Source organism: Triturus cristatus, chromosome 10 (genome assembly GCF_964204655.1).
Source record: "Triturus cristatus chromosome 10, aTriCri1.1, whole genome shotgun sequence".
Taxonomy (NCBI): domain Eukaryota; kingdom Metazoa; phylum Chordata; class Amphibia; order Caudata; family Salamandridae; genus Triturus; species Triturus cristatus.
Window position 1 is genome coordinate 1170403674 of NC_140593.1, and position 27662 is coordinate 1170431335.

Genomic DNA, 27662 nt, shown 5'->3' on the forward strand with positions numbered 1-27662 from the left:
TAAAATCATTAGGGTTGGTGTCATCACCGGATGCTGCCCAAATAATTTGCAATAAAACCTTAAAATCTCCTTCAATAAAACTGCCAGCTTGTTACAGTCATAAAGCATATGTTTAAGGTCAGCCGACCCTTCCCCACATCTAGGACATTTATCATCAATTCTCATTCCCCAGCTATGCAACTTTGCCGGGGTATAGTATAGATTATAGACCGTTTTATATAGTTGCGCCTTCAAATTAGTACTTAATAAAATATGCCTAGATAGGGCAAGAGACTTATCAATATCCACGTCCGGATTATTTAATTTACTGGCCCAGACTGCCTCATTCTTGTTTAAATCATCCGGAACTTTTTCCAATAAACACTTACAAAGTATATCGATCCTGCTTATTTCTTTCTTACTCAGTGTTTCTAATAATGGTATTTTGTCACCAACCCTCACCACTGATCAGTTTCTTGTTATAAAACTCATTATTTGAAGTTACTTTAAATAATGTCCACCTGGTAGGCTACACCTCTGTTGAAGTTCTGGAAAAGATATAACTTCATGTTGGTCACAAATATCCGCAAATGTATTTATACCTTTTTCCCCCCACCTTTTACTAACTAAGTCTCCTGATAATATAGAAAGCATTGGCGTATCCCATAATGGGGTATACCTAATAATTTTGGGAATCTCATTTTGGTCACATATTTCCAAAGTTTCCAAACTCCCTGAATTGTCTGTAACTTTGTGCGTTTATAAAACCCTCGCTCCGTATATCTTAGACAAAGCTTCCTTTATGATTCTCCCATTGATAACTCAAAGGTTGATGGTATTCTAACGCCTATATTCGAAATATCAGTACTAGAGGATGAGTATAGTGGTACCATCTGTTGCAAAAAAGCAGCATAGTAACAAAGCCTAATGTTTGGTACTAATAAGCCACCTCTATCTAAAGGTAGCGACAAATATTGTAAGGAGCGCCTTATTTTTCCATACTGCCACATAAACCCTGATATTATAGCCTCGATCCGCTTTATAATTAATTCATCAATTGCTAATGATATGGAACGGAAAAGATAGAGCAGCTTGGGAAGTACATTCATTATTTATGTAATTACCACGCCCTATAAGTGTTAGATGTAGGTTATTAACCCGCCGAAGATCCTTTCCAATAGAATCGACTAAGGGCTTGTAATTTAATTCCATAATATCTTTAACGTTGGCGCAAATGCAAACACCTAGATACATTGCATTATCGGTTCTCCTAATATCATTAGATATTAAATTTTGTGTACACACAATAATCGTTTTCCCTTTATTCAATGCATAGCCTGATAGTGCTCCAAATTCTTCTGATAGCTGCTCTATCTCTTGTATGGCTTCGGTAGGGCGGCTCGTAATTACAGCTACATCATCCGCATACGCGAGTATCTTACTTTCTGATTCCCCCGTTCTAACTGGAATCATTTTCTCACTAGCCATCAACTTTGTCAGCAGTGGTTCCAAATACAGGGCAAAAAGTATAGGGGAACAGGGACACCCCTGCCTCGTTCCTCTGGAGATATAGATGTCCCCTGAATCCAAACCCATAAGTTGGATCCGTGCTGTAGGTTTGACATACATAGCTCTTATGGTTCTGATGATATTGGGGCCAAAACCTTTAAATCGAAGTACCTCCCAGAGAAACGCCCAAGACACCCTGTCAAATGCCTTTTCCGCATCGAGGAGGATCATGGCCATCGGTCTTCCCCCTGCCGCCATGATGTCAAATAGCGTAATTGCCCTGCGAACATGGTCCGTCTTATCCCTTCCAGGGACAAACCCATGCTGCCAGGGTGAGACCAAGGTCCCCATGATCCTCCCCAACCGATTGGCCAAGATCTTTGAATACACTTTATTATCTGAATTTATCAGAGATCTTGGGCGATATGAAGACGGGGCGTCAGCAGGCTTTCCCTTTTTAGGGAAAACTATAATATCCGTTTCTTTCCATGAATCTGGAGGGACCCCATTATACTGTATGCCCAAAAACAGATCCAGCATTAGGGGGGTAGTAACTTCGTTCAATAATCTATAAATCTCCAGTGGTAATCTATCTGAGCCGGGGGCCTTACCTGCAGATAATTCTTTCAGTGCCGAATCTACTTCTTCGTAAGTTATTTCTTTTTCGAGTTCCGCTCTCTCACTTTCCCCTAATTTCCCCACTAAGTCTGTCTCAGCTATTTTGTTCAACAATACTTCGACTTCTTGTGGTTTTTCCACCTCATCCTTACCCTTATAAAGACTCTGATAATATTTTTGAAATTCATTAACAATCCCCCGCGTCTGAAATTATGCCTGCTTGATATTACTAATTAAGTTCTGGGTCTGTCTCTGCCGAGTAATAAGAGCCAATCTTCTTACTACAGCCTCTCCATTTTCAAAAGCTTTATTTCCTATTAAATAGGATTTCTCTGCCGCTTCTTTAGCCAAGTAGCTATTAACTTCAGCTTTTAGAGTAGTTATTTGCTGGTGTGTTTCAGGTATCGTTCTTCCATCTACTATCTCCCTTATATGTTTTTCCTCAGCCTGTATAAGTTGGCGCATTAGTGCCTCCTTTCTATCTGCTTGAGCTTTTCTTTCCGCTGCTACAAAGCTCACAGTCTCCCCCTGAAGTGTGGCTTTAAAAGAATCCCAAACCATGTTAAGACTAGCGCTAAATCTATTAAGATTAAAGAATTCTAACGCCCATGCTTTAATATGGTCGGCATACTTAGGGTTAACCAAAAGTCTTTTATCGAACGACCATCTACTTCTTTTTTTATATGCCCATGTAGTTCCAGCGTAATAGTCAGAGGATTGTGATCAGATATCACCTTCGGGAGCTTTTTAATAACTGCATCCCTAACCAAGCTTCTAGAGATAAAAAAATAGTCGATCCTCACATACTTGCTGTGAGGATAAGAGAAGTAGGTATAGCCAGCATCCTGGGGCTTCTTAATTTTCCATACGTCCTCAAGACCATGGGTTTCTTTTAAGCATGTTAATGCACTAAAGACTTTCGGCTTCCTACCCCCGTAACATGTCTTACCTGACCCGTGTAAAGGATCATTAACCGGATCTATGGATATGTTAAAATCTCCACATAATATTACAGGGGTTGGCCAGACCGCTAGTTCTATTTCCAGCGCCTCCAATACCGCTGGATCATCTTGATTAGATGCGTATATAGTGCCTATTGTGACACCAGCCTCTATTTCAACCAAAGCCCATCTGTCCATATGATCGGCTGCTTTTCTTTTAACCGAGCCCAACGCAGATTTCATCAGGATAGCCACCCCTCTAATCTTAGAGGTCTGTGTCGAGCAAACCACGGTCTTATAGCCCAGAGTGTCAATAAGGCTTCTACTGGCCCTTGGGATGTGCGTCTCCTGGAGACATACTATATCATAGTCAAACAATCTAATATAATTAAGCAGACGCTCTCTCTTGGTCCTATCATTCGTCCCAGCTACATTGATTGTACAAATCGTTACTCTCCCCATAATTTCACATTGGTTTGTCCCAACTTACTGCTTTTCCATTTCTTCCCAAATTTGGTATACAGTGTCATATAGCTACTGATGTTCGCTATATCATTCTTCATTTTCTCCCAAAACGTAATTTTTTTTTTCCCCATATCGTCCTCTTTGAGATGTGCTTTCTTTAACAATTTTTCCCCATCACCAGTCCCACCTCTCCCAGTCCCCCCACCCCACTCACCCACTCCTCCCCCACCCTCTCCCAGTCCCCCCACCCATTTGGTGAAGCACAGACATAGTCTGTGTATGATGGTCGCTGAGCACAAATTCAAGAGCCCATCCAAAAATATAGCCCATTTCCTATACCCCTCTCGTAAGCCATACTTATCAGTCCCCAAAGAACGAGATGTTGTTTCCCAATAAAACTCCATAACCCATGAAAGTTAGTAAAAAATAAAAAATAAAAAAATAAACCCAGATTAAGGGGAAGACACATATTTCACATAGATACAGCAGTCAGGCCACCCTGATATACTCTCTACCTCCCACTCCGAAATTGTCTGCAAACCTGATACAAACCGACGAATGAAATCACTATCTAGCATGATATGGCCTATCAACCACGTCACTCGCCTTCACACGACCGCAGATTACCACTACTTGCCTACAAGCTAAGTCACTGTTTCATCGAGCATCTAGATATCGCCTGACTTGCACTGCATGTTCAACAACCAGACCTATTATTAAGACTAATTGTGATCTTTTCTCTCGTGATAACCCTTTACAAACTCATCACCCTGCTGCCCGTGATCCGGTATTGACCTTTACTTACTTACATTCCTTTTATAATGTTATGCTTGCCTTAAATGTTTTGTGTACGCATTGTTTTTCCGTTACTCCACCTATATGTTCCATGACTTGTCGAACTTCTTACTCTCTCCGTTCCGTTTACGTGTATCACATTCCAATTACCCTGAAACTTGTAACAACCACGTGTTCAATCTCTGCTTATGGCCCTTACCGACATACCAACTGTATATAACAATGTTTCTCTTCATATACCTAAATGACCGTGACCTATGCAACTCTTCATGTCCCCGGTTTTGGTCACTTATAATCACGTATTGCTCTTTTTCATTGTTCTAAAATATGGACATATGTTATGACCATTATTGTGTTTTATTCTAAAATATGCCACACACTGTATCTAAATTTGTACATATCGACTCATACTGCATCTCCCTCACTAACCCCCACATGATCTCTACATCTCAAACCCCCCTTCTTTCTTTCTCTTTCAATGCACTATTCGTTCTCTAACTAACTCTCCGCTGTCAACTACATACTCTCTGTCCTGTAACGTCTATCACCCTGTTCATCCACCTTCTCGCCTTTCTCTCTCCTGCCAACGCACTTTCACATCTTGACAGACCTGTATGTTCTTTCTGATTCTCTTAATACATACTATTATATGTATCTGCATACTTGCAAATGGCTTTATTAACCCTTATTGTACAGCCCTGAAGAAGCCCCAGGCCTATAGGCCATGTAGGGGGCGAAACACGTGTTGGCTGTGCCACCTCTCTCTTTATCCTTCATACACACTCCTAAGTTGAGAGTGTAAATAAAGGACTTTTTCACCTCTGGATCAACCTGTTTTTGAATTGGAATTTGTTCCTCCAAGAATTAAAATATATCAATCTTGCCCAGACAAACCCTCAGAGCTTCATGGGATTCAGTTGTGGTCAGTGTAGAAGATTTCTCTGCCTCTGCTGTGACAATTCGTGACTCCATCTCCGTCACACGTGCCCCTATTGCACTGCATGTTTTAGACAATTTTCTTGCCACACCCTGAAACTTTCTTAGGGCAGTCTGCACTTTGCGCCCCCCATGCGTGTCTCCTCCCTGAGTATTGTTATAGCTTGCAAAATGGCATCTAACGATGGGGGTGTAGGGCTGGCACCCGGGATCTCCCTATTAAGACCTGTAAGTTGCGTTGGGGAACTATAGTCCCAATCCAGCTCCTCTTCACCAGCTCTCTTTTTCAGCCTCCTTATAGTCTTTAGGCTAGTTCCGCCTTCACGAGTTTTCCCCGATCCCTCGCTGTCATTGCTCTCCTCTTGACTGCTGCTGGCAATAGATGGGATGCCCGACTGCGTATCTGACCATTCTCCATCATCCGAAAGAGAAAAGAAAATTTCGCAGTGTACTTTTTCCCCATGATCCTTGTCCTGCTCATGTGACTTGTACACCGGAGGGCCCCCCCCGCTGTACAATGGGGCCAGGTCTCACTATCGTCACCATAGAGGCAGCACTTTGTCCATTTAAGATCCCTGCATCCCCCTCAAATCGGGGGGTACCATTTTCCAAAGCCGTGTCCAGCGTAATTAAATTTTTCTGCCCCGCTCTGCCTGCTATGCTTGCCACATCAGCTACCTCAATTACAGGATAAACTGGTAATTCAAATATGGGTTCAGCGAGGCTATGATTGATTATAGAGCCAGGTGATCTGATAGGATCAGTTATAGAATCAGTTATAGTGGTCACTTCTAGACCGTTTCCCCTTTGTTTAATGCATTTAGTTACAATAGGACTTTTAGAACTGCTCACCACACCATGGGCTGTAGTCGCCAAGTCGGTCTCTACCGGAGCCAACCCAGTCTCTGCTCGTATGTCCACTCGCATATCTCCTTCAAATTCGGAATTTCCAGCACCGACTCCAGCCCCAGCACCGGTTCGCCCCCTCAGCATATCAACGACGGACCGATGGGGCTGACGAGCCTTGCTCCCCCCCACCTCTGCCTTTTTTTTCCGCCACCTTATCGACGACCTCCAACGGCTGCAGCTGTCCTCGGCGCACCCGCCTCGGTGTTGCCGGTGAGGTCGACTCCTCTGTCTCCATGGCCGATCGGGAAGTTTTTAGCTTGCTGATCATCTGCACCGCTTTAGGGGGCACTTAGGGAGCCATAGCCCCGCCTTGTTTCCTTCGCTGACGCGAACTCTCCGCACTGCAGGCACAACTCAGATTCTCCTTCTCCACACTCAACAGGAGGAGGCGGGTCCAAACAATTAGAGACTCCGCTACCTCTAGCACCCGCAGGTAAAATCCCGCCAGCCCCGTCAGATCAAACAGCGCAGTGTCGATCCTGCCTGATGCCTTCAGGTATTCCACTCGATGTTCCGTCGCTGCCATCGTGTTCTTAAAATAATTGTCCTTTAATTCAGCCTCTCCTCCAGCATCTCAATGGTACGCCATCCACTACTTCTCCAATGCCTCTAGGGACGGGCTCTCGAGCTCTCTGCGTCTCAGCTACGGTCTCTACAGACAGCCATCTTGCTTCCGTCCCGCCCTACCTGCATTCAAATGCAAGATCTAACACCAAGGTTAGCAGATAATAAGGCAACCGGCCCTGGACTGTTAAAATTGATATCTGTCAAAATTCATGATAGAGCCACTGCCCATTCCATCAAAGGAGAATTTGGGAGTTGAGTGCCTTTGGTAAGACTTCTCCAGGCACATCTCTGGATGCCTTTGAAATAGAGTGGGTTGCACACCACCCACTCTTTCCATTGCAAGATGCACCTTTCTCATACCTTTTACTTTGCTGTCGGGTTCCTGAACCCAAGTCTTGTTTATAGTACACAAAGAGATCATTGGACCAATAGACCACGTGCTCTCACTCATGGGTTCCTACGCCGACTGTGGCAATTGACTGCCGAAGATGCAATCTTAAGGCACACTACTAACTTTTAATGGGCAACCATTCAGCTTCATTCCAAATTTGTTGCTTTTACAACTTGATGGTTGTGGACATAAACAAGTGCTTAGCCACAATTCTGTTCACCAATGAAGAAATACAGAATTTTAAGCAAATGGGAAAGAGGTTGCAGTCCTTATGTAATTTAGGAATGTGCTCCTAAAAAGTGCAAAGTGTCTTCGTCTAATTAGATAAATATATTTTTGCCTTTGGGGAAGACTGGATAATATATAGAAGCAGGACTTCAAAAGTCTGATTACTTCTTTTTCACCCTCCTGCAGTAGCCTTGAATTTCGTGTTTCAATGCTCTGAACTTGATACATTTGGAAAATGTAGCTAGTGAATGTGTTTCTGTCACCTTTGGCACCATATCCTAAACATCATGACCTGAACATTTTCCAAGTCCCATCTTTAAGAAAGATTTGATTATTTCATTGCTTCTGATATTTAAAAACCGCATCTTATATACCAGGCCAGTGATTTCCAGTGAGAACCACAGTAGAATGCCCAATTGCAACTGGTTCCAGAGGTTATTTTGCAGCACCTCCAAATTCCCTCAATATGCAGGGCTTCTCCACTTCACAGTAACAGGGGTGAGTTTGTAAAGCCCTAAAAATAATAATTTGCTACTGGTTCATTTGTTCTCTTCCAGGAGAACACTGTGTCCTCGCTTTCTAAGAGTTGCTGCTCACGCAGTCTCCATTGTCATGGCCCAGATCCCTTTGTCTTTGTAGGTCAGCACGAGGCTACTGTCATTATCCCTTGGGCAGCTTTCATATGCCAGGCATTGACAATGTAGCAGAAGGGAAATCTCTCCACAGTCTTACATCTGATTTTTTTCAGCAAACATCTGACTGCAGCCGTCTTCTTCAGCTTGGAAGATTAGCTCATAAGTGAATGGAAACATCGCCTAAGCAAATTGACCTAACCTATTTTCACTTTCATCACACACATCTTATAAAAGATAGGAATAGGACTCTTTTCTGACATTTATTTTACTTTAACATCATCCCCAGAATTAATTGCGCTACCTACAGTGAACAAGATTGCAGGGTTAAGCTTTCCCCAACCTCTCTCCTAATCTCTCCAAACACTATCAAAGACCAAGCTACCCCTCACCACCAAGCCTTAATGTACAATCTTGATATCTCCTGGACACGTTTGCTCTTATCCATATATTACGAGGGCTCAGTTGGTACACAATAAGAAAATATCATAACGCTATTAAAATGAAGAACTGTGACTGTGAGACAGGACTTACCCATATGCCATTTTACTTGAATCTATGGAGTTGACTTTAATATCTCACACATAATAAGGCCCCCATACTCGCTCTCCGACAGCCTTTCCATTTCGGAAAGCCCAACCTGCAAAGCCTGCCAGAGACTGAGTATGGTATTCTCAAGGGCAGAAAGACCACCTTTTGGGTTTACGGTCTGGCCTCTGACTGGCCGATGGGCTCCTTGAGCCCATCAGAAGCCAGCCGGAATGATCAGCCAGTTTATTTTCCGACCGCCAGCATTGTAAGGTGGCAGTCGGAAATTAAACTGAGATGCGGCCCTGAAAGGCTCCAACCAATGGTAGGAGTCTTTCTGGGCATCATCATAATCAGCCCCTTAGTGCCCCATTTATGAGGTTTTGGGGCAGAGCAACACCACAAGAAATCCTGCTGCACTGCCCTGCATCAAAAAAAAAATCTGGAATGCGCCGTATCTATAAGATATGGAGCATTCCTGTCCTTCTCCCCTGCACTGGTGCACAATGGGCTGCCAGGCGCAAACGCCGGCATCTTTGAACTATGGTATAAGGGTGCCTGCGTTGCAGGCATGATTTGTTTGTGTTAGGAAGGCGTAGAAATCTGATGCATTCCCAGGTTTATGAAACCTTGTAAATTTGGGAATGCACAGACTTAAGGTGTTGCTTGGGAACACCCACAGCAGCACCAATGGAATGCCCCTTACACACAGAGTAATGGGTGGCTTTGCCTGGCCTTGTAAATATGGTGAAACATTGTGTGCCACCACAGCATGCAAAAAAGTGATGCTCCAGTGGGGCAAGGTGCTTGATAATAAGCCCCTATATTTTCACTGTACATTTACAGGGTAAAGCACAATTGTACACTAACATTTTACTACTGTGCTGAATTAAATAGACTATTTTTACTTCTGACAGGTAGTAATTGTATACACTTGCAATAGGGAAATAAAAGAGTTTGCCTTGCATATTTTCTGGTTTGTAGAAAGGTTAAAACTGTTTTGCAGCAAGTAAAAAAATATACAGAGGAAATGTATTTTGCTTCTGCAGACAAGACATTTATATATAAACATCTGCAAGTTTTCAATGTTGTTATATATACATATATACATACATATGATGCAGAGTAGCCACTCTTTAGTTATAGTTTACAGTCACCTGAGATGGGGATTTTTTGGAATGTTGTCCCTTAATAGCTTTGCATCTGTTTAATGAATGTCTGTGAAACTTTGCAGACCTGTTGCACTCGTTTCATTGTTGGAGGCCTCAAAGATTTGCAGCGTCTGGTCAAGAAAGTGCAAAGAAAGAAGGGGGGACCCAAGACAGAATTGAAATCCAATGCATTTTATTTAGACTTTGCATTTCGCATAGCTCAAAAATTGCCAGACAGATTTTGCTTAAATTAGGCAGCATTCGATATTAGGGTGCACAGATGATTCTGTGGGGTACAGCAATCAAGTAAAGTGAGTTTTTTTTAAAGTTATAAGGTTTTTAAATTGTGTGATAACTTGTAGCACAATACTACTAAAAGTAGCAAGGAAGCCCAAAACATAAACTAGACTGCCTATGTAAAGTTTCAGATTTACTACATAAACAACTGAAATACCCATTTATGGTCACATGCTACTGGAAACGTATAAACAAATACATAACAAATAATATACATCTTAATCTACATAGGTTTGTCTTTGCATGTTCCCAAACTCACAAAATACAACTGGCTCAACAAGCCAAACAAAAACCAGCTTTCTTATGAACCCCTGTGCAACAAATTTTAAATGATGACCTAGCAGTAATCCATACAAACCACTATTTGGAGGACATGATACTTGGGGGCTGAGTACGATGGTGGGCAGATCGCCACCGCCGGCCCGGTGGTGGCGATCTGCCCGCCATCAAAACCTGATTTACCCACCGCCAGATTACAATGGTAGTGGGTACCGCGGCGGATGTAAAGTCCGTCCACCGCTTTTCTGCCGGTCGACAATCGTTCCGATTGCCAGCCGGACAGACTTGGGCCACCAATATGGTGGCGGTGCCTAGCATATTAGGATGCTGGGTTGTAAAGGCCTTTTCTATAGTGGCATCAGCGCCATGGAAAGGCTTGCAGGGATTTGCTTTGAGGGCCTGTTGCATGGAAATGCACAACATGGTAATTTGGCATTGCGGCGGGTGCTGATGTAAGCAGCACCCGCCGCAATGTTAAATTGCGGAATGCGACCGCCAGGGTGGCAGTTGCATCCTAATTCGCGGTGCAGGACCGCCGCATGTCTGGCGGCCGGTCCCAACACTGCGGGGATGGCGGGCAGACTAAGTCCGCCTGCCATCCTTATCACCCCCTAGGCAACTAGAAAAAAAATGATCTCAAGTTTAATAATAAATATCAATGATTGCCTTTCATTCATTTTGACATTCATATGTAGAACAATCCGAATAAAAGTAACAAGGAACCCCCAACAAATATACCAGACTGCATATGTAAAGTTTCATATTTACTACAATTACTGAAAGACCCCTTTATGGTCACATGCTAATGGAAACCTATAAACAACTACATAAAAAACAGAATACATCTTAATCTACATACGTTTCCTTAGCATGATCTCTGGCTCACAAAATAAAAGTAGCCCAACAAACCAAACAAAAACGATCTTTCTCATGCCCTCCTGTGCAACAAAATGAAATTTTGCCCTAGCAGTGAGCCACAGAAACTACTTTTTGGAGGACATGATTATTGGCCACTAGAAAAAAATTATAATCTCAATTTTTATAACAATAACAATGTTTTCATTACAAGACCAGAGGCTCGTAATATTCATTCTTTTCTTGCTTCTTTTTTAACAGCTTCCAAGAGACAAAAAAGCTATGATACCCAGAAAACCCTAGGAAGGAACTGCAACATTGCTTCATTAGAACCACCAATAGGACTTTGAGTATAGTCATAACTATCTTGACAATGTTAATATGGATATAGATGTAGTACATAAACTACTCCTTTGTTTGTAAGATTGAGTAACCCCAATAGGTGTATTACCTCTGCAAGTTTTCAAACTTGAGCCCCCAGCATCAGACTTATCGCCTGAGGGACCCGCATTATCCTTACGTTCAGGGGATGCATTGTCATTGTTCACCTTCACTACCCTGCTCCTGTTCCACCATTCATGCCCCTAGTGACTACTTGCACTCTAACGGGTGCCCTGAACTTAGATTTCCCTTTGCCAACATTAGTGGGATCTTTCATGCACACCCAATGGCTCACACAAATGGTCTAACGGTTAGCTTTGACTCTGTGCTCGGCATCATACTGGCTTTTCATTTTGGCTTGAAAATGTTCAACTTTAGGTCTAACCATTTTATCCACACCTATCATCTGATCATTTTTCTTTTGATACTCTCTCAACCATGCAGGACATAAACTTGACGCAGGCACACGCCCCCTCATGATTTTTAAAGGAGTCAAACCAGAAACAGCATTCGGACAAGACCAGTGGGACCAAAACATATTCTCCACAGCTTGGCACAACTCCACCTTGTTTTGTTAGGCCCACTGTATGCACTCCAGCAGAGTACCCTTCATTTTCTATGAGTCCGTTAGCCTGGGGGTGAAACAAGTCTATGCGTTTGTGTCTTATGGCATTGCTGTCCAAGAAAACTTTCCTTTCTCTTGACACAAACTGGACTCAATTGTTAGAAATAATCTCCTTCGGACAACCCTCCTTTAAAAACAAATTTTTCAAAAATGTAATGACACCTGATGTTTTGGGTTCCTCTATGAACTTGATTTCCCACCAATTGCTATAATAATCTACAACAATAATGGCGAACCTAAACTTACTTGGCAAGGAAGTGAAAGGACCAATAAAATTAATTGCCAGTTTAGACCATACACTCTCATGAAGACAGACAGGTTAGAGGGGCCCAGCTTAAGTTTTGAGACTTTTATCACTGGTAGCACACATGACACATGCACGAACACTTGCTATGATTGCAGCATCCATCCCAGGCAACCAATAACTGTCTCTAATCTTTCTCTTGGTGATCGTCTCCTCCAAATGTCCCTCATGAAAACAAAAAAATGATCTTATCTCTCAAACCAATGGGCACTACTTTCTCTTGAGGCCATGCCCCCATAACAAATTTCCTAACACACATCAATGCTTGCAATTGAAGAATCCTCATTGTCTTCCTCCCCATTTTCTGGATACTTAGAAACACTGAGAGGAGAACTAAATAAATAGTCTGCCCTTGTGGTTTTCCACCTGGGATGTACTTCACATTGAAATTGTACTGTAACAGATTTGAAGCTAACCTGGCCAACCTGGTTATAAAATCCTTGATAACTGTACCCCCAAGAATGCTGACTAATGCTTTGTGATCAATCCGGAGAGTAAACTTTCTTCCCCAAATGAAATATTTGAAGAATTCCACCACCCAACAACAACCCAACAATTCCTTTTCAATGACTGAAAATACTTTTTTGTTGTATGCAAACCCCACCATCATTTCAGAGGTTCCTTCGAGTTGAGCAATGGTGGCACCCAAACCATCAGTGCTGGCATCTACAGTGATAATACCTTATTTGGAAAGATCAAATGGTGCTAAAATTCCTGCAGAAACAATGCCATTTTGAAATTCATCTTGGCACAAGTTACCCCACTAAAAAGTTTTGTTCTTCTTTAAAAGTTCTCACAAATGAACCGTTTTTGCAGCTAAGTAACACTGCTACATACGTGTCAATAAATCATTCCTGCTGATGCTCTCTTGTAAAACGTTTGTGTCTATTAACTATTAAGCTGGGTTGTACATCAAATTATTTTCCCAGTTTTTTACGGCCAACACATACTCATCGATCTCTTCATCATCCTCTTGAAATTGAAAAGGTGGCAGATGCTTATTATCAGACTGTCTCTCAAAACCCAGATTATGTTCCAACAAAACCTTTTTCCGTTCTGGGCAATACCTATGTTCCCCAATGGCTCCCAAGTATTTAGTAAAAGCCCTGTACCAATTTTTCCATGGAATGGATGGGTGACCCGGTGATTGCAGGAAAGGGGGTGGAGCATTAACACTTTTCATGGAGGGACACATAGGTAGTAACTTCTAAATGGCCTAAGGCAAAACCGATATACCTAGTTTAATGTGTACATATAATGTGATAGATACCAAAATAAACTTTCCTTTTCCCCAAACAAAACAGATGTAAAATTGTCCAGAACTGAGGGAAACTGTTTCTAAAACACCAAACACGGTTACTCTACTTGAAGATTCACTGACCGCACAGCATTTGTGTGCAAATCACAGATGTGTAACTCCGAATGCATTAAATGTACCCAAATTTCTTTTGAAAACGCTCGACTGCATGTGCGTGTCATGGATTCGTTGACTTTCATTCACTGAAATACGCACAAAATGTGTGCGCATCACAGATGTAGCAAGATGGACTTCTTTTGAAGGTAATCTGGTATGTAAGGGTATAGGAATCTGTTGATAAATGCGTGGTCCACCCCAAACCATTATGACCACCGACGTGCCGTGCATCTCAGTAGAGCTTGCTTACGCTAGCATGCTGCATATGCCATAACATCATGTGAGAAAAAGACAGTGAAGTGATGACGGGGACTAGCATGCCAGAACGTTGCTCAGGGTGCCAAGCGCTTGTGAAAAATCAGCCGTTTAATCAGTAGGTGCTCAAACCCCGCTTCTACAATGTCACGCTCCAACAGTTGCTGTGAGCCTCACGGGCAGCACGCAGACAGACCACAGTGCGACCGCTTGTGACTCCAATTTTTCACCCAAATTCTCCAAACACTTTCGCTCCATGCCCAGCTTGTGAAATGTTCCCTCTAAAGTTAATACAACACATCCACAAACATTCCCCAGACAGGCCTGATCATCGTGTTCCATGTTGTATTTATTTTGTTTGCATTCTACCAGGAATGCAGGCTGGACCGCCTCTAAAAATACATGGGTTCCTCACTGTGGCCAAATCGTTGCCAAATTATATTGACACAAACTCAGTGAAAATTCTGGAGTCGTGTCTCGCTCATGTAAAGTAGTTTATTGGCCACAGTGTCTGCAGTCTGGCAACAACTGACACATGTCGAACTGTCCGCCACAAACCCCCACAGCACATTCCACATTCCAGGCATATAGTTCTGGAATATGGAATGTGTTAGCAGAGACATCACCACACACTGATAATCAGTGATTAAGTGCAATTGGCTCACAACCAATTGCCACATTTAATTTACATGTAAGTCCCTTTTGAAGTGGTACCCAGTGCCTGTAAATCAAATGCTAATAGTGGGCCTGCAGTACTCATTGTGACAGCCATCTAAGCCGCCCTTTAAGCATGTCACAGACCTGCCATTGCAGTTTTAAACTGTTATTTTGACCTGCCGTCTGAATTTCCTGCCAGGTCCAATCCACACTTTTTACTGCATATGGAAACACTAGGGTAGGTCATACACAACTCAGAGCGCAGGGTGCAGTGTATTTAAGAAGTTGGACATGTACTTTAAATGTCACTGATCCTGGTTGTAAAAAACTCTTACATCTGTTTTTCATAGGGAGGGTTGAGCCAGATCCGATCCTTTAGAATAACTTGCATGAAATTATACAGTAAGTGGCATAAAGTCACAAGAAATGTGTCACTAGTCCATTGCATCACAATTGAATTGTCATAAAATTTTAGGTTCTGAATTATTAAGGAAAGCATGATCAAAGAACCCAGTGATAAAAAAGTGATAAAAACAAAGGACTAAGCCAAATCTTAGAGAGTGATTAATTTGGGGAGGGTCTGTTACAGCCATATATGAACATGACAAACCTTTTGATGTATAATGCGCAGTGTGAAGTTTGGGACAGATTCTGAATGGAAGATTCTGCCCATGATATCATAGAGGAGGGCAGGGAGCCTTAACGAAATATTACTTTTCAAGCCACTTCTCCTGCTCTCAAAACTATAGCCAACATCTGATTACCACTCCCCTGCAAGGAAAGCTAAGAAATAAAGGGCCATCGACAAGGGCTGAGTACTCTTCCCTCTTGACAGATGGAGACCTCTGCAGAGCTAATCCATGTGACTCAATCTGATGCCTTTGCCGAATGGCAGTCGGTGTTTACTCAGCCGTAACAATGATGGGTTTTGTCTCCTAACAGGAGTGTCATAGGACCTTAGGTATTACTGAGCTGCAACAGGGTAAGCAAGTTACTGCTCTTGTACACTTGCTTCTCCAAACGTATCTACATTGAGAGTTCAAGGCTTATTTAAAGTAGTGGTAGTAGGTCTCGATCTCAGAGTAATCCCATGCAATAAAATTAATGTACATCCTGAGTTAGGTCATTGATATAAGGGTATGTCTGTATAAATATATAGGACCATGATGGCCTTAAGACGATGCACAGTGACACAAACCACACAATCCTAGCACTTTCTGCATTTGCCAAATGACCTAAAACATTTGTAGCACTTACATGTCAGGTACTACAATTCAAATACCCTGGGTGTCTTTAGAAAATCAAATCCTACCTTCTCAGGTATTTGGGCCTCCGTACTTTTGCTATATATGTCTTTCCTGAAACCCCTTCCCAGGCCACCCCAAACCCTCCTTACTCCTCCCTAAACCCCTCCCATTTAACAGTAAGCATCCCCTTTTTCGAGCCACTCTCCTGACCTCTCTAAAATGTACAACTTAGTAGTAAACTTAGATAAGTAAGGATCTCCCGCACAGAAAAGATAGGCGAGGTGGAGATTTACACTAGGAGGTTTGTGAATAGCATTGTGTAGTACTATTGTTGTATCACTAAAGTACTACTAAATGCTGTTTCTGATTAGAGCCTGTTCACCTCTCAGGTTCTTCTAACTCTTTTTGTGATGGTTCCTCTTCCAAAAAAATCATGCATAGGCAGCCATGCTCTCTCCACAGCCACTGCCCTAACCTGAAATAGTCTACTTCTCCTTTTACCTTCTATCCATTCATCACCCCATTTGCCTACTTTTTGTAAGCTGCTCAGAAATTATCTGTTTACACTCCAAAGTTACTCTCTGCCTTATTGGGACTACTGCCAAGACACCCACTAGTATTTGAGGGCTTAGTAAAAATAAAACTCAAAACAATTAATCATGGGCATTAATACACAAAACAAAAAAAACATGACGAGCCATGCTCTGAAGAGCTTAAAACACTTGGAATCTGTGAGCTAATGTTTCTATTTATTGAAACTTCCACCCCGACCAAACATGGTTGAACTTCTGTATTGGCTCACAGGCACTTTGTTTTCCTCCAGGGCCCCTTCTCCTAAGGCTGGTTAGTAAAATAGGCAGGCGTTCACCGTGCCCAATTGGCAACAACACATTTACTATTACCACAGACCCTCGCCCTGTTGAGTTCTGGAAGAATGTGCGCACTTCAGGCTGACAGGACAGTGCTTACAAAGGGGAACAAGAAGTCCACGGGTATTAAATGTAGGTCTGACGCACCACTAAGATTTCTGGGTTTCTCAGACAGACAACAACAAAAGGAGTAAGGGTGTGATTAGCTGCTAAGGGCCTGATTATATAGGCATTGCTATGGAGATGTGTTGCCACTTCCGAGGAAGTGAGGTAAATGTTCCAGTGTGTGGTGGGAGCCTTGAGGGTGGTTTCAAAGAGGATCGAAAAAGCCTGGTATTAATAAAGAGCAAGGAACAAACCTACTGCACATATTGAAGGCCGAAGGTCTCATAATAAGTAATAAAAGTAAAAGCGTGCCTGGGTTTTACAGTTTATATTGGCTTAGAAAATGTGTACTTGCAAATTTGACCTTTAAGAGGACAACTATGTAAAACGTCAAAATGCATGTGTTGCACACGCCATGCTCCTCAAAAGAGCATTTTAAACTTAACACTTTTACCAGGCCTTAAAATAATTGATGCATGGCAGTTAAAAATACATTAATCAGAGTCACCACTTCTGCCTGTGACGTGGTGGCTCTCTACACCTCTATTCCTCATTCTTCAGGTATGGAGGCAGTTGAATGGGCCCTTCTCCAACGCGAAGACATTGACACAGAGAAAGTTTTCATTTTACAGCTACTACATTTTTGCCTTCATCACAGCTACTTCAAATGGAATGAAAGATTTTATGCTCAACTCTCGGGAACCTCTATGGGTTTTCCGGGGGCCCCATCGTACGCAAATATCTTCATGGCGATGTTCAAACAGGAATACATCATGGACATTCCCCAGTGGTGGTCGAACATCTACACATACTGTCGATACATCGATGACATCTTTTTGGTTTGGACTAACTCACAGCAACTTCTCGAACAAATGATAACCACTCTAAATTCCCACAACCCCAGGATTCAATTCACTCACAAAATTGACACACAGTCTATCCAATACCTTGACGTCACCATCATCAAAAACCCAGATGGACATGGACTGACCACGACAGTCTATACTAAACCAACAGATCGCAATAACGCGCTACAATTTTCCAGCTTCCACCCCAATAACCTCATCAACAATCTACCTTACTCCCAGTTCATTCGGATTAAACGTATCTGCTCAGACACATCCGACAGCACAACTAAAATAAGTGAATACAAAGAAAAATATCAGGAACGGGGGTACCCTCTCACTATTATTGAGACATGTGCACAAAGAGCGATGGCAAAATCACGTGGAGAACTACTCACATCAATCAGGAAAACCAACAAATCAAACATAGTGTTCTTATCTAAATGCTCGACCAGTTCCTCTGCAATTAAAAGAATCATTAACAAACGCTGGGAACTACTCGCCAACGAAACCGATTTCAATAACATCTTTCGAGAATTGCCTCTGCATGCCTACACCCGAGGTCAAAATCTTCGAGAACTAATATCTTCCACGAAGAAACCCCACACCACCAGCATTAAAAAAGGAACTTTGAAATGTCAAAACTGTTCGCATTGTAACAACATCATCCCAGGTAATATTTTAAAACACCCCACCACGGGCAAGGATGTTTTGCTTAGACACACCAGTGACTGCAACACCACAAATGTAATCTACGGGATCAAATGCCCGTGTGGCAAACTGTATATTGGCAAAACCGAACGGAAAATGAAAACACGACTTACAGAACACAAAAGTCGCATCAGAACTCAGAGCAAAAACTCACCTCTGGCGACCCACTGGCACGAAGCATGCCATTCAATTTCACAACTTAGATTCCAAATAATCGAACATGTGGAGCAACAACAAGGAGTCAATACCCACCTTAGACTCCTACAAAGGGAGATCATCTGGATCAAACTTCTGGATACCATGGCACCGACCGGTCTCAATGACAGGTTAGACATGTCATGTTTTATTTAACTACGAGCTAACTGACTAGACCGAGAAGCCCTAGGTGGCTTTATATTTCTCATGCAAGTGACAAGCACTTCAGCACAACTAGAACACCAATACAATGACACACACACATCACCTACCAGCACACTATTTCTTAAACCACTTGTCACTCTTTCGTTTCCCTCGGTGACCTATCTATCCTTATGTCCAGATTTTCACACATGTCTCCGCTTTGCACCTACATTCCCCATATGTTCCTCTTGTCTAACATGAGGCTTATTCTCAACTAAAAGAGGCTGCATTCGAAGCACTTCGTACACTTTGGTTTCTCACTCCTAGCCCTAACTGTGTATATTTTTTACATACTCCAGGCAGGAATCTCAGCTCCTGAGACGTTCTGCTTGCTTCCCCGACTGCGTGTTTACTGCCGTAAACGATTAAACATTTTTCTTTCCGAATACTTTTTCTCCTTCATTAAAATTTACATTTCTCTTACGATAGCATTTTATGACCTTTGTGTATTTTCACATCCTTTCGAAGTCGATCGTCTCCGTTCCAAGATGGCGCTTCCGTGCGTCCGTCTAATTTTAAACACCAAGTTGGTTGCATCTGCTCCCAATAGTCCGCTGTCTATCTTGAGTACTTCCGGTTCGTGTTCCGGTTTCTATCTTGAAATAGCATCCGCGACTTGACTTTTTGCACCCGCCTATCTATTGAGGAGAATCGTCGGTTACTCTTTTCCGCCAAACTACCCTTCAGGTAAGGCTTCCGTCACTAGCACTGCCGGTGGCCGATGTACCCGTTAATTTCAGTCACGCGTTTGTTTAAAATCTTGCTTTCTCTACTCTCTTCGCAGCTTCTTAAAACATCTCTCTAAAGGTAAGACTTTTACCTTTTGGAAACGCTCGATAGTTGTGTAGACTGCACAATTCGCATCTCCCGCTAACTCCATTCATTTAATATGGCACGTTTGTCTATTTTTCACTTATTCCCCACTCAGCTTCTAAAAGTATTTCGGCAGAGGTAAGATTTCTATCTCCTTGAGAAACAATACACTTGTGTATACTTTTTTTATCCCAGGTTCTGTTAGCTTCATTTACTCTACACAGCCTGTCTTTTACATTTTCAGAATCACGAGTTTTCTCATAAACAGGTAAGCGTGAATTTGGCAGTTTTCTACTGCCATCACTCACGTATACCCCATAGCCCCAGTTGTTGCTGACATGGTCACATTTTTATCTCTTTCAGAGCATAGTAAAATTACACACACGAACAGGTAACTCTTTGAGACATGTTTGTTCACACTTAGATTGCTAGAGATTGAGCCCCAAGCACAATGTACTCACAAGCAAAATGGTTTATTTTCTATTTTTCAGACTGGCCCCTGACGAAGGAACCGGCTGGTTCCGAAATGCATTGGGCATTAAAAAATGTTGTTGTGTTGTAATCTTGTCGTATTATCAGATGTTTATAACATGTAATTGAATTAATGTCACACATGACTCTTGTATGAGATTGTGTTCTTCATGCATACATGATATGAATTTGTTTTGGTACAAACCGCAATATCTTTACTTGCTGTTTTACACCCAAATAATGTGGAAAGTTCCAGATAATGTCTTGTTTCTTTGTTGAAAATTAAAACACACTATGATTTCAAAAATTATATAGTGTCAGAGTAGACACTTTGTGAACAGTGCACAGTTATACACAGGTTCTCACCCTGTCAATATCTGGTCTTTAGCACAGTAGGAGAGGACAAACTCCTACATAACTGTAGCACCGTTGTTCTATAAAACGCAGAACTATAGACAGAATCAGTTCAGCATTGGAGTGCTCTCCCCACATAACCGTTGTAAATCCCTGTAGCCATCGCCTATATCAGCAAAGCGGCATGTGTGCAAAAATTGGGAGTTCGGATAGATGACAAATTGAGCTGTAGGCACCAGGTAAATAAAGTAGTCTCTACTACCACCTACATCCTTAAACCAGGCAAAAAAATTATGCCACTACTCCCAAAAGCGGTACAACAAACAGTTGTCACTGCACTGATTATGCCGAGATTGGATCATTACAAAAGTCTCTATCTGAAGATACATGAAGGATCCCTAAACAAATTACAGATTCTGCAGAACGCAGCTGCTAGACTACTCACATGTAGACCTAGGACTGATTCCATCTCTGTCCAAATCAAAGCTCTGCATTGGCTGCCAGTGAGGAAACGTATCCAATTCAAGGCCTTGTGATTGGTTTTTAAATCCCTTCATGGAACCGGGCCTGAATTCTTAAAACAGCGACTCCACTGGTACACCCCTAATAGAACCGCACGATCTCCTGACGCCAAATTGTCGACAGTACCCAGGTTGAAGAAGGCCAACTGGGGTGGCAGAAGCTTCACAGTCAACGCAGCAAGAGCCTGGAATGCTCTCCCTTTATCCCTAAGAAGCATGACCAATCTTCTCGCATTTAGGAAGACACTAAAAACTTGGCTCTTCACTAATTGATCCTGCGTATTTCTCCATCTGGCTCGATTCCTCTTTAGGCCTTCTTCCAGCACCAGGACACCTTTGGGTAGCAGTTGCGCTCTACAAATAGCTGTAACATAACATAACATAACACCTTGTGACAGCCCTACCTCAGTAATTAATTGTTAGCACCCCGTCAACCCCTTGCCCTCCTCCCATCTTCCTCACACCTCTTGCGATCACATCACAACGACACCAGCCCCCACAACAATCAAAGTTTCTTTCTGCAGTCCCAGTCAATCGAGTATGGCCAGCAATGCGTGTGACCCTCTGCAGGCCCTCTCCCCCGCCCCTGCCTCTTCCACAGTGAACTGCTTCTTCACACTATATTGTCTCAGTTCTCCAACATGCAAGTGACCATGTTTTCATGCAGCTTCACGTTATTAGAAGCAGCTGCAAACCGTCTATTGCATGATTTGTGAAATATGCGCGCTTCGCAATTCAGTTTGCGCGCTCGGGGAAGTTACAGTGCGCGCCTTACAGGGATCACTGGTAATAGCTATCAATAGGGAGCAGGTAGACAGGCCGAGTTTGATGTCTAAAGAAATTCAATTAAAAATGTTCTTTAATGTTGAAGTGAGAATTTAAGTCACGGTTCTGAAAATGCCAATTTTAGAAAATTGGCATTTTCTTGTCCTAACCATTTGGTGGCTACTGCCTGTATCCTGGGTCACATGGCTAGGTTTAGCAGACAGTTGGGGGCTCTAAGTGTTGGCAGGATAGGCTTTCTCTTACATGTTGAGGGGGAGGAGATGGCACCTACCACACTTGCACATGAAAAAGACTCCACCTGTGCACAGTCACAAAGGGTTTGACACTAGTATTTTGTGATCCCAGACAAGCTGGCGGCCGGGCAGGGAGGCAGAAAGTTCCAAATACCTCTGGGGGTAGAAACCTCCAGAACCTTCTCCTACGTCAAAGTTGGTAACAGGAATAAATATTGTATCGTTAGATCCAACTCTTCAGTATGCCTCTGGACCTGTGGAAGCCTCAGAAGGGCTGCTGTGCTTCTCTGTCAGTAGAACTGCTACTCTGTTGCCCTACTGTCCTGATACCTGCTGCCCTGCTACCTGAGTGAAGGACTGGACCTGCTTTTAGAACCCAGGAACCTCAGTGTGACTCCAAGGTTGAGTTGTTCGGCCTTCTTACCAAAAGCCTCAGAGACAGAACAGCCTTCACCTATCTTGCACCTATCACCGGTACTTAGTCTGTTGTAAATTGAAAGCTCTTCGTCGATGGCATCCTCAACGATGATGCAGGCATCCTCAACGATGATGCAGAACTCTGGATCACAAGCCCCACAACTTCTTCAGAAACAGCTGGTGCGCATCTCATCTTCAATGCAGGACTTCACATTGCAAGCCCCTCATCGGCAGTATCCTCGATGATGACGCAGGACCTCCCATCTCAGGCTCGCAGCACCTTAGAACTACCACTGCGTGACACATCTTCATACCATGACGTTGCATAACTTTGGTTGCAATATGAATCTGTGATGCTGGACCTCGCAATACTCTGAAACTAGGATTTAAGGAACTCTTGTTCAACTGGCCTAACTTGGCCCCTATTTCCGACCTTGCTCCATACCATCTTTTGACTTTGCAACCAGACACCCGGCAGTGGCTATTTGTGCTTTTAGGCACTATTTTGCATGTCTGCTGTTCTACTGATTGTTTTTTTGTTCTTTTGGTCGCAAATCATTTATTAAGTTTTGCTCTATTTTCCTAAATTGTGTGAGATTTTTCATATACAGTGTTTTCATTTTATTATTGTTTGAAGTTAAACCTGACTGCTTTTGTGCCAAACTACCGGAGGATTAAACATCAGGTTAATTTTGGGCTGCTTGTGTTTCACCCTGACAGGGACTTTTGGCTGCTGCTTGAGTAGTATTTCACGCCCTCAACCAGCAACCCACATTTCAACAATGCTCATCTGATAAATGAATGACAGTAAGCAGATATGAATCTCTAGTAAAAAGAATACGTAATAAGCATCAGCAACAACCTGTCTCATTGCAGCTGTCTTGGTGTCTGAGACTACTGGTAAATGCTCATATGCCTGAGCTCTCTAATATGCCAGTAGTGTACTGAGCATGTAACCCAGACCATACATTCCGCTTCATGACATTCTGCCACTCTCTCTTTCTCTCTCTCTGTAGGTCTCTACCACAGTTAGCTGCATCAAACTGGGATTTTAAATTGTCCATTCCAACTACTGCTTTAACTGTTCTTCAGTGAACCAGCAAACTGAATATTAAATTAATATTATGGTAAGCCCTGCTGTGCTGCAGGAATTGTTACATTTCCACACCAGTATGCCAGGGCCAGCTCCTTACTACTGTTTTTGAGCAAACAATAAGTCTCTTTCTCACCTGAATGTGTTTTCCACCCCAAAAGATGTATCTTTCATCAATGACCAGCTTAAAGTCCACAGGAGCACTGGCATTGTACGTCCCCACTTTCACATATTTTGTGGTGGCATTGGATGTCATGTGCCAATATAATAAATCCAGTAATGCTGGGAACTCTCCAGATGTATCGAAGAAGAATTGGCTCCCAGAAGAGGCTGTAATGTGAACATTTTTCACATAGTGCAACATCTGCACACAAACCATAAAAAGTAATTTTAAAACGGATAGAGAAGAATATTGAAAATATATTAATTTATTTGCTTTTCCCTTTTAAAGGTCATGTTTAGCTTCATTGAATAGATTATTAAATTATGTTTACTTTTCATTTAAAGTCATATCACTACTGACAATATTTTTTATGAAATATAAGGAAAACAACATGCACACAATGAGCTTGGGTTCTAACCTGCCATGGTTGAAAATCCTTAGGATCTGCACATGATCTGTTATCAAAAGGACCTTCTTGGTGTTTACAAAGAAGCAGATCCTCCAGTGCTTGGGCCAAAGCATAGATGGCAATGTAGGCAGAGAAAGGGAATCTGAAATAATGTATCTCATAAACAGAAGCATCAAGGGATTGTAGCTTTTCTGTCCCAGTGCAGAGTGTCTCCCCATTGGTCATGTTCTCTGTTTTCATTGCACTAAATGATTCCACAAATTTACAATTGAATACCTGCTCCCAGAAGGCCCTCATAAAAATATCCTCAGAGTCTTTCAATGGGTGGATGTTGTAGAAGAATTCATTGAAGCCTGGTAACTCTGCACTGTACACTGCCAGCCCCAGTGTGCCATTCAAAGTTCCCCACAAGTCCCGCCTGCTAAATACAGTTGAAGGAACCCAGGTTGTAACCCCAATCCAAAACTTTGAAGTGATACCTTGTAGAGAAATCTCTTTTAAGATTGGAGTGATGTGCACTACATAGGTGTAACATACAATCACTTTAGCTGTGGATTTTTGCACAATTCCAATGACGCGGGCTAAGGACTCCTTGTTGATTTGTGTTGGAAGAGTCTCAAAAAAGTCTATGCAGATCTTATTTTGTGCTGCTGCTTTCATGAGCATCTGGCTGCTATAGAGGCCCAGGTCATTGTTGGCAGTCACAATTCCTATCCAGGTCCAACCAAAGTGGAGCAGTAATTGCACCAAAGCATCCGCCTGGAAAGAGGAGCTTGCTACTGTCCGCAGGAAAGATGGGAATTGCACTTTGTCACTCAGGATGGGGAGCGATGCAACATAACTTATCTGTTAAGCATGAACAACAGTTTATAATAGTCTTTTTTTTTTTTAAACATATTTTATTGGATTTTGAGAATACCACATGGGCAAATGCCCGACATAATCCACATGAAGACAATATATTAAAATGGTTATCAGACGTGGAAATGTCATTGGGTACAATTTGTATACATAACACACAAACAAACACTGAAAACGACACGTAGACCCTCCCATCCCACCCACATTGGCATACAAATTTCAATACCATTGCATACCCAAAGAGATGAAACAATACATTGTACATTATGGTCAGCAAACCTCCCATAGGGCTATTGTTATGGGGATTGTGATGGGAGAGGGGGAAGATCGATGCCCCGGTATGCGGCCCACCGAGACCAAATTTTCTATGTTTTTGGGGGCAGCCCCTCGCTTAAAAAACTGCCCTCTCTGCACCCATGCAATTGTCTAGTTCTCTTTGCCACTTTCCTATTGTCGGTGGGGAAGTACCCTTCCATAACTGGGCAATATCCCCTTTGGCAATTGTAAGGGTGAGAAAGAGAAAGTGTTGCTTATATCGGTTCCCACCTATTTCTTCAGTACTGTGAAGTAAAAGCAGTCGAGAATCGTGCGGGAGGTCCCAGGCCAGCACCTCTTTAAGGCAGGCCAATTCCCTATGCCAGAAGGGTTGCAGAGCCACGCAGCTCCACACCGTATGGAGAAACGTTTCCTCATTCTATAATAGTCTTTTAAATAATTTGATGTAAAGGATTCACTAAATGATAATTGACTTCCAAATTTACTCTCACCATTTCGAGATGCATGATTTACAAATGGGCAAAATGTACTTACTTCACAAATGGAAACACTTGATTTGTGTAGGAGTGTTCTACATGTGTTTGATGTACACTGAAAATTTATCATATTGAAACATAAAAACTGGCCTGAGAAAACGGTCATGTGCAAAGCTGTGTGCACTGCCAGGCTAAGTAACTGATGATTTATGAACATAGAGAAGTAAATCCCAGAGTATGCTTGGAAGGTTAAACATTAGGGGTGAGCAGAACTCATGGAGTTTCACTCCACAAAATTCAGCAGAATTTCATAAAAACTCTGCAAGATTCCACAGAGTTCCACCAATTTAGCTGCAGTAGTGTGAGGTGAGCAGTGCTGAAAAAACTTGCGAACGGCACCGTGTGGTGAGCAAGAACTTGTGGCTATATACATAGTTATGTGTGTGTATATATGTGTATATACAAACATTTTACCAATACCATTCAAAGACTGATGAAGAAACACACCAATACTTGCACCAGTTTATTGGCATGAAAACGATGTCTTTCAGTGACCCGTAGACTTTGTTGAAAGGAAACCTTCATTCGCTTTCAATGTAACGAATATGGTTCATGGATATAAACAACATATTACATGTTACATCGTGATGTGATGATAATATGGCATAAATTAATTTCTTTCATTTTATCGACATTTGCAATATGTCACAATCTATGCAAGACTTGGCATGAAAAACATGGAAATTATTTTCCACTAATGCTGAAGATCATATCCGAGGAACATAGGAGCAAGACTATCGTAAACCCCTGCATGTCTGTAGAAACAATGCAATCAATTTATGCACATGTATACAATCAATTAATGCACATGTATAAATAACTGTTAGAAATGGGGTTTCTGGTTGGCTAGGGTATGCACCTAAGCCACTCTAGTCAGGGTAACACCTACTCACTCCCTTGGTAGCTTGGCAGAGCAGTCAGGGTTATCCCAGAGGCAATGTGTAAAACATTTGTGCAACACGTACACACACCAGTGACGCCCTAGACACACCACAAAAGAGACTCCACACAAGGCTTATATACAAATAGCACTTTGTATTATAGGTAAAACACATTAGACCACAATCACATAAATCAGAAGCAGTTTGCCAACTAGGCAATTGTCATAAGCTTGAATAGTGCGATATCATGAATACTTAGGTATTATAGATGTAATAAACCATTAGGAAATAGGTATTAGCAAATAGGCATAGCCCGGATATTCATAACCCACACATGTCATGGACCATTAGGAAATAGGCATTAGCAAATAGGCATTGCATTGACCCTTCAGGAAATAGGCCGACCTAAAAATGCAGGCCGTGCCGATACACCAAGGAATCTGGTTTCGCAGCCCAGGTTGCAGCAACGCCTGCACGCCACAACCAGCCATGTTGTAACTGTTTCAGAAATGCCCCTTTTACTAGATGCAAGGAACAGTGGCTGCTGGTGCTAAGGCGGCACCACAGTGACTTTCAGTGAAAGAAGAGGGGGAGGGTACTCACTTGGCTGGGTTTCGCGGGTCGCTTGTTGTGCGTCCAAACCGGCTACCCTGGAGGATAGGCAAAGGGTTTCCCCCTCAGTCTTGTGGTCGCACAGCACTCCGGTGTGGCTGCAGTTTTCTCCTTTTCTGAGAGAGTCCCCACTTCTCCTGGGCAGTTCTGGTGTATTTGCGGCTCACGCCTCTTCTGAGAGCATCCTCGCTTCTCCTGAACAGCCGTCCCTCGCTGCGGAGTCATTGGGGCAGCCGGCGTGGTGCCTTGGTGGGGTGGGGCTTTGGTAGGCCACGGTCCTTCTTCCAGCCACTGGTCCCATGTTGGCCCTGCATGCATGGTTGCTAGTCAATGCCAGGCACTCC

General features: G+C 42.6%; 1 protein-coding gene across 1 annotated transcript in view; it reads right to left on the minus strand.

Annotated features, from left to right (window-relative positions):
* Positions 1 to 27662, minus strand: part of LOC146796881 (extracellular calcium-sensing receptor-like) — a 63877-nt gene that overhangs the window by 15359 nt on the left and 20856 nt on the right. Inside the window, exons 3-4 of the mRNA XM_085631415.1 lie at positions 24162 to 24998; positions 23717 to 23944 (exon numbers count right to left, since the gene is read on the minus strand). Of these exons, the coding sequence (XP_085487541.1) occupies positions 23717 to 23944; positions 24162 to 24998 (1065 nt within the window). The remainder of the gene's footprint in view (positions 1 to 23716; positions 23945 to 24161; positions 24999 to 27662) is intronic.